At 36.4% G+C, this 7,994-nt stretch overlaps 1 protein-coding gene across 2 annotated transcripts; it reads right to left on the bottom strand.

The window, feature by feature from the left end:
• Positions 1 to 1,087: 1,087 nt before the first annotated feature.
• Positions 1,088 to 7,403, bottom strand: dusp23b (dual specificity phosphatase 23b). 2 transcript variants are annotated; one of them, XM_079833761.1, is made up of 4 exons: positions 7,169 to 7,403; positions 6,513 to 6,654; positions 2,544 to 2,821; positions 1,088 to 2,461 (listed from the first exon to the last, which is right to left on the bottom strand). In XM_079833761.1, exons 2-4 carry the CDS (start codon positions 6,574 to 6,576, stop codon positions 2,273 to 2,275), a joined length of 531 nt encoding a protein of 176 aa, XP_079689887.1. In that variant the 5' UTR covers positions 6,577 to 6,654; positions 7,169 to 7,403; the 3' UTR covers positions 1,088 to 2,272. The 2 variants fall into 2 exon arrangements, with proteins under 2 accessions (XP_079689887.1, XP_079689888.1); XM_079833762.1 differs by lacking the exon at positions 6,513 to 6,654.
• Between the last annotated feature and the right edge of the window lie 591 nt (positions 7,404 to 7,994).

Consider the following 7,994-nt stretch of genomic DNA (forward strand, 5'->3'; position numbering starts at 1 on the left):
GTATGCTATTTGTATTGTTTACTTTAGTCAATATTTTTCAGACCAGGTTTGTTTTAATTGTAATGTAATGTCTTTTTAGATCAATTTGACCCTGTAAAGCCTGATATGTTAAATAATAGTCTGGTATTTGGGGGTGCACAAATAAACTGAAAGAAAACTGGATCAAAACACAAGCGAAGAAGCAGAAACAAGCGATTGAAGCTTTGCTTATGCATGTTATACTCTTTGGAAGAAAAAAAAAACATGATTTTCTCAGCTTTTTTTTCAAAATGTAGCTTTTTTCTATTAAACTTACCGATATTCAAGTGTTGATAAAAAAGAGAATACATTTTATTTCTTAAAGCAGAGGCTCTGTTCTTTATTTTGACATTTTTCATATTATTATTCATAATCACATTAATACATGGTGAACAAATACAAGTAGTTACTCATTATAAATACCTTGGTATAGTTTTGGATCATAAGCTGAAATGGAATGAGTGGACTGATTATGTAGGTAAAAAGTTACAACAGAGGATGTATTTCTTAAAGAAATTGTTGTCTTTTGATGTACATAGCAGACTGCTTTTGTTGTTTTATGGGGCTTTCGTTGAAAGTATTATGACATTTTGTGTGAGCTGCTGGTACGGTAATGCTTCGGAGGCTCAGAAGAAATCATTACGGAGGGTTGTGACAATGACAAGCAAACTGCTGGGAATTTCATTAAAAAGTTTAGAGAGCATTTACAAAGAGAGAGTAATAAATAAAGCCAACATTATAGTGCAGGATAAGAGGCATCCCTTATATTATGCTTTTGAACTACTGCCATCTGGACGGCGGTATTGTGTTCCCAGATGCATGAAAAACAGGACCAAACTATCTTTTGTTCCCCAAGCAATCAGATTTTTAAATTCATCCTCTAATGATGATTGATGGTCAGCTGGTCTGGCTATCTTATCTTAAACTATAAAGTAGATTTATTGGTTTTAAATTATGATTGTATATGCCAATTATGAAATCCTAAATGTCTGTGTGAGTATGCTGCATATGTACTTTCCCTATGGGGATAAATAAACTGACTAAAAAATATTTATTTTTTTATTTTTTTGGCTGGCAAACGTATTTTTTTTTAAACGTCAATGAGGAAGAAGTTAAAAATGTTTGCACGTGTTTGTTTTTGGCAGTCTGATAGTGAAAATATGGACCTCATACTTGAGAGAAAAAAACACCAAAACTGAGAAATAAGCTGAGATGAAAATCTGATAGTTTGTAATGTAAATCAATGAGATCTTATATAACAGTATAACAGCCTACTTACATAAAATGCATAGAAATATCAGTTGTCACTCTATATCTGCCAATAATAGGTCTCATAAAACGTACAAAATTTAAATGCTTAGTTTTATGATCAAAGCTCTGTAGTTTTAAAACATATAATGCAATGCAATACAATGATGGTTGAGTCTAGTCTTAATCTGACATTTATGAAAATATTTCTAAGATGCAAGTTCAGTTCTATCTTTATTATATCACTGATAGTTGTTTTAATGCATGTCAATGTGTTTTATTGTGTTTACTTATTACCCAGAAGTTGTTGTTTTTTAATATGATGGTATTGAAATTTTAATCCGGAGGACAGAATTCACTAAAACAATCAGAATGTAAATAAGAATGATAATAATATTCATATGTTGATTCTAACATAGCCCTTGTGACAACTTTTTATGTTTTACATATTGTTTTTTCTTACAGTGAAGTGGAACAAAAAAGCTTCAAAACACAGCGAGCCCCTGAGAATCTGACCTTTAAGGAGCGTCAGCGGCTGTTTTCTTTGGCAATGGTCACTCCAAGTAAAGTCAAAGCGTCCTGATGAAAAGACCACCAAGATAATTTTTTTTTCCCGGAGGCTGCTTGTCCATCATTCAGACTAGCTGGTGTCTTAAGGCATAGTTCATGATTTGTTTCCAGATTCTCTTGAACTGCATGCTAGTTTTAAAATCGTACAAATAAGGTTAATTCATTTCATTCACTAAAGGTGGCATAGTTTTATCTGAATTCACCACTGCTTTTCACATTTTCACACAGTGCACTAGAAATATCCAGTAGGAATGTATTAATAGTGGAAATAGCAAGACGTCGTAGTGACTTACAGTTGCACTGCTTTTTCAGATGTATTTAGGTGATAGCAACATGTACAGCCTGCCAATAATGTCAAGATTTTCAAAAATAAATACATACATTGGAAATAAATATTCTTTATTGCTTCATATGACATTATTCGTAAACATCTATTTTACACCTTATTTTGTTGATAAAACTGCACCACAATTTGTTCCTGCTCTCGGGTTTCAATAGACCCTCGGCGTATGCTTCTTATCTCATTAATGGCATCGATTCCACTGATTTTCCTGCTTTTCACCAGGTAGCAGGCGAGCATTGTCCCCGTCCGGCCAAAACCATGCAAACAGTGCACCGCGACAGCCTGCCAAAGTCCAGTAGACAAACACAGAGATGCTTAAATATTTGCAAAACACAGATGCGCATAAAGAATCGGTCTGTTTTACCTGTCCTTTCGTATTGGCCTCCTCCACTATGGACAAGAATCTCTTGATCTGATCAAATGTCGGGGCGCAAAAGTCGTGAATCCTGATATGATAAAGGGTGAGGTCTGGACAGGTGTCGTGGTAAGGAGGTTTGCGCTCGCACAGGGTCACCAGATGTTTGATGCCGTTGTTCAGCAGGTATTGATAGTGGGCCGTCATTCGTGGCATTGCCAGTCCTGCCACCTTACCAGGATCCACCCAGGAGAAGTTTGGAGGTTGTGCCGAAGCCATAGTTTTCTCTGTTGTGTGAGAAACATTAAAACATTGGTTAGAAAACAAGGCCCACTGTTGCATATCTGCAAGAAACGTCTCATATTAACATATCTTTCTGCTAAACTGCTGTTTGTTCCAGAGTTATTATAATAAACTAAATCTAAAACCAAAAACAATGTTTAACTTGAAGTAGGCCAACTAGAATAACTAAAACTGAAATAAAAATGAATAAAACTAAATAGAAACCCCCCCCAACAAAACAAATTAAAATAAAATAAAATAAAAATGGAAAATATAAAATTAAAAGGTAAATCCAAATATTAATAAAAAACTATGATAGTATGTCAGAGATATGTCATTAATTGTCTGCGCATTAATTTTGTTCATTGCAACCAGAAACTGTACCTCATATTGTTTGGCATTGTCAGTATACAAAGAGGTTATGGTGGGAAACTTGACAAAAAAAGGACAAATTGTTGTGCAGTTTTTCTTTGCTATATGCATATGTAATATTTATTTATTTATTTTTATTATGAAAACAATCTGGAAAATGAGGCATACATTGTTAATCTTGTGATTATACTAGTTACATATTCACTGGTGTAAATTCAGCAATCAGAAACCTCTTTTTCTACTGAAAGAATTAGAAAACTATATAGTCCCTATTATGGAGAGCTCAAACAAAAAAAAAGCCTTTCATTTTATTTATTTGTATTATTTCGATTTTTTTATTTTGCCTTTAAGTCCTGTAAGTTGCGAGGTGGGACCCATGGATCGGACTTGTTTGTTCAGCACATCCCACAGATGCTCGATTGGATTGAGATCTGGGGAATTTAGAGGCCAATTCAACAACTCAATGTTGTGCTCCTCAAGTCATTCCTGAACCATTTTTGCTTTGTGGCAGGCGCATTATCCAGCTGAGAGAGGCCACAGCCACCAGGGAACACCGTTAGGTGGGTGGGCGGTAGGTGTATATATATATATATAATCTCGAATCACTTAAATCAAATTGCTTTGCAAAATGCCACACGCTGGTGACACCTGCTGGATAGAACAGTACAAATGCAGCAGAAACTAAGCCTGTAAATAAATAAAAAACACCTTTTACAAACCCATTGCAAATGTTTTTTTGAAAGCAAAATCTATAAAATGCAATTAACTAATCATATAATAGCATTAAATATTATGTGTCTGTATAATACCTGTTCTTTTATCAATTTAGTTTGTTCTTTGGATAGCTCAGGCCAAGACTATTAACAAGTATTATTCCTTTAACATACTAATGTCTAATTAAAACGTCCACAAATGTATAAAACTCAGTGAATCCGCATGATTCATGGGTTCACTGAGATCATTGCCCCCAGCAACGATCAGTTATGACCTAACGAAGGCTCATTTACTGAAATCATGTGGCTTTGGCAGTTTGCTACACGCTCTGAACCACTGATTCGAAACGAACGATTTGTAAAGGTTTCAATGCTTCATGAAACAATATTTCGAAATCACCCATCACCATAGCTTTCAACATTGAACATTGAAAATAAGGGAGATTTCCCGGAATCCATCCACAAAATAAGGGATTTTTTTTTTATTTACGATTCTTACCCACAAACTCATTTACTCTACTCTCCTTGAAGCTTCCCCCCCAGTATTTGCTATGTTCAGGGAAAAAAGGACTACTGTCAAATAAAAATAAAGAAAAAAATAAGAATAAATCATTTAAATACAAGCAGCAGCACAAATAAATACTATCGAGCAAAGATACTAATAAAATAAACTTTACTTTTCAGGTTTTTCAGGTACGTCTAACATTAGTTTTCAGGTACAGCAATTGATCAAATGTAAAATAACATTTCATATTTGACTGTATAAATTAAAGATTAATTCTATTAAACTTACAAAAGCTATTCAATCAAGAGCAGTGAGTGATGTCCTTGTCTTTTGTTGTTTGACATTAAACAGACAGCAGTAAAGGCTACTGCCCCTTTAAGACCTAATGCATGGATATGCGTCGTCTTTCTCGACTGTATACAGTTTACATATACAGACTATGTCTGCTAGAATACTCATCAAGATGGACATGTTGACATACTTTTTGCGTGAGTTTGTCCGTTCAAGAGCAAGACTTGAAAGAGAACTCAATATTTGCACGCTGTGAGACGTGCGCACGCTTTCGGATGAGTGCACAGAGACAAATTTTCTCACAGTGCGGCGAGCGTGCGCAACTTCTCATTCACGTCTTCTGGCACTAAACCCGGGTGATGACGGCAAAATGACTGGTCATATTCGAACATACGGCATGCAATGAACAAAGTTTACAAAGAGAGAATTATTTAAAAAAATTTAACAAAAAAAAATCTATATTTAAAGAACTTTTACACGGCACCCCTGCTCTCGTCAGACGGCACCCCGGTTGGGAAACACTGGCCTAAGCTACTGTCTGTGTACTGCCACCTGCTGGACTGGAGGTCTAGCAACCCAAGAGCAAGCCACTTCACAGACACAGATAGTTGCGTGTTCTGAGTTAACACAATCAGAACGTAAAAATACGGGATATTTTACGGGAAAATACTAAAACGGGAAGACAGCGGGAAAAGAGCTAAAATACGTGAGAAACCCGGAAAAAACGGGAGGGTTGACAGCTATGCATCACTTCGTCACAACAAGCAAATCTCTGTTGGCTTGCGAGCTGGAAAAACCAAACTCTAGTCAGGCCAATCACATCGTGTATAGAGTCGGTGGGCGGGCTTAACATAATGACAGAGTTGCCCCATGAGCTACTTGTAAACAAAGAAGCTGGTGAACAGTGGTCTTTTGAATCAGCTTTGGCCACGACTCTGGAAGACGAAGCTTTTCTTTGAGAAAAGAACAAAGAACAGCACTGAAGTCATTCTTGAAGATGTATTTGGAGTTTTACTGACCGCATAGTCACATATGGCAAAAGTTTAATCTATCAACTAGCTCCGCTTCACCTTCTTCGTTGCTCTGGTTGGTTGTAGATATCCTATTGCGTGCAGAGGGAATTTGAAAGACATCCGTCTTATCCCGCCCCTCGTCAATGGCGTGTTCCCAGACCCAACATCTTGATCAGCTTGTCAGGCTAGACATAGCTCGTAATAAAACCAGAATCAATATAGGCTTGGTGTTGCAAAGGTTGTGCTAACGCGCCATCTAGTGGCCATTGGCGGAGCGGTGGAAGTGATTGCGCACGACAAATGCGCGTGACAAAAACAGCTACGCTCTCCCCGGAAGACTGTTCTAGAAGTCGCGGTGCAGCGTTTGTGTTGATTATTAATAACCGTGTGCGTCCATTTGAGAAAAGTGAGTTTCATTTTATTCCTCACTTGTTTAAGATCGATTATATATATGTGAATATCTAGAAATAATCGAGTATTTGGGTCATATCCACAGAAATTATGAGTCATGCCGTGCCGTTAGCAAAGGACGTCATAGTATAATTCTTATGCACGCTGTTTGTAGATAATATAAGTGTTGCTCTTGTAACATTTGAAACAGCTATAACATTAGGCTGTTTGTTCTGTACAGATTAGCATGTTAAGGAACGGCGACTTATAAGTTTTTATTCGCCTGGTTAAGTAGGCTAACGTTAGTTGTATTGTGCTAGATGATGTCCAGCTGTTTGATTTCATCAATAATGGTGCTTTGTGTAACATTTGTTATGATTTTGTTTTTTTGCAGCCACACATATACACTCACGTATATAATGTCTAATGTATGTCTGTGCTGCTGAAGAAACTTCAGTAAGATGTCCAAAACTCATTCCTGCCTCCTGTCCTGCGTTCTGACCGACGCTCCAGGCTCCAGGTTTTCGGACACGGCGTGAAATTGCGTTTTCATCCTCAGAAGGTGAGAAAGATATTTTATTGAACAGTCTGAAGGGTCATTAGGACTGTGCTTGAATGTATTTTCATCTATTAATGGGTAAAGCTACAGCAATTGTCTTCAGCTAGTCAGCTTGAGATCCTTTCCATCTAAACTGATTATATCATATATACTTAAGCCTTTTAGTGACCGTTTTATGAGCTGTAGGATAATCTCTCTTTTTTTAGTATGAGAGAGAGCACAATATTCATCTAAAACAAAACAATGTTCTTCTGCTGAATGCATGCAGTTTTTTAACCGATAATGTACTTTTTATAATGCATACATTAAGTTAAAATGCAAACTTAAACTTAAATATGATTGTATTTTATAATGCAGTTTTACAATGCAGCCTTATGCAATACAATGTGACATGCACTTTTTTGTGGTTACATATAATATATATTATGTCATGTTCTTGGTCTACATTACACCTAGACGGTAAATTAATCAAGTGTTTTGATTGCAAACAGAAGTAATTTTCTCTGTACCTTTTTTAGTTCAGCGTTGACTCGACGGGCTCCATATCAGCACTACACGGTTCCCTTCTGAACACCATGATAATCACATACCACTTATTTTTTTCTCTAAACACACATGCATTTATCTATATATTATTTTAGCAAATAAAATGTCAGAACTTTGGAATTGAACACTGCGGTTCGGTACGTGCTGTAGTAGGCCTACAATCGGAACTGTAACAGCTGTCGAGTTCAACCATTGGGTGGCACACGTTACTAACTCATCACTATAGTCTGTGCTACATGCATCTTCTCCTACAGGGGGCGCTCAAAGGCCACAAAGCCGAATCCTCCATTGAAATACATTAAGTGTTTTGTCGTACTGGTAACATTTATTTTTATTGGAAAATTAAAAATTTTAAGCATAATAACGGCAACTATTTGTAGTCTATATATAAACAAAAACTCGACATAGTAATCTCTGTAAAATTATTAAATGACGTACCTTTAACTAGAATCATAAACGACTGTGATTGGCTCATTTCGACCAGCGCTGAGAGAAGGAACAGTTACCACGTGACTTCTATGGCTACTTTAGAAGTACTATAGGCTGGGAAATGATTTACGCCTGAAAATTGACGGCGAAAAACTTTAATAGTCATGTAATTAGAACTAAACATCGACAGTTAAAATGGCACAATATTTATTTACACCAAATCGGACCAAACGTACATGTCAACGTCGCTATTCTTAGGGCAGCTATGCTAAAACTAGCATACATTAGCATGCAGTGCTGGTTAGTATTACACAGGTATTACATGTAAATATGGATTAAGAAAATATAGTCATTGTAGTT

Source organism: Gobio gobio (assembly GCF_949357685.1).
Source record: "Gobio gobio genome assembly, chromosome: 13".
NCBI classification, from domain to species: domain Eukaryota; kingdom Metazoa; phylum Chordata; class Actinopteri; order Cypriniformes; family Gobionidae; genus Gobio; species Gobio gobio.

What these genes read in the sequence shown, in the direction of transcription:
- dusp23b (XM_079833761.1), bottom strand. Translation starts at nt 6,576, where the DNA reads ATGAGTTTTGGACATCTTACTGAAGTTTCTTCAGCAGCACAGACATAC. An exon ending in ATACATTAGACATTATATAC is followed by an intron (nt 2,822 to 6,512) that starts GTGAGTGTATAT and finishes CTCACACAACAG; the next exon opens with AGAAAACTATGGCTTCGGCA. An exon ending in AGGCCAATACGAAAGGACAG is followed by an intron (nt 2,462 to 2,543) that starts GTAAAACAGACC and finishes GGACTTTGGCAG; the next exon opens with GCTGTCGCGGTGCACTGTTT.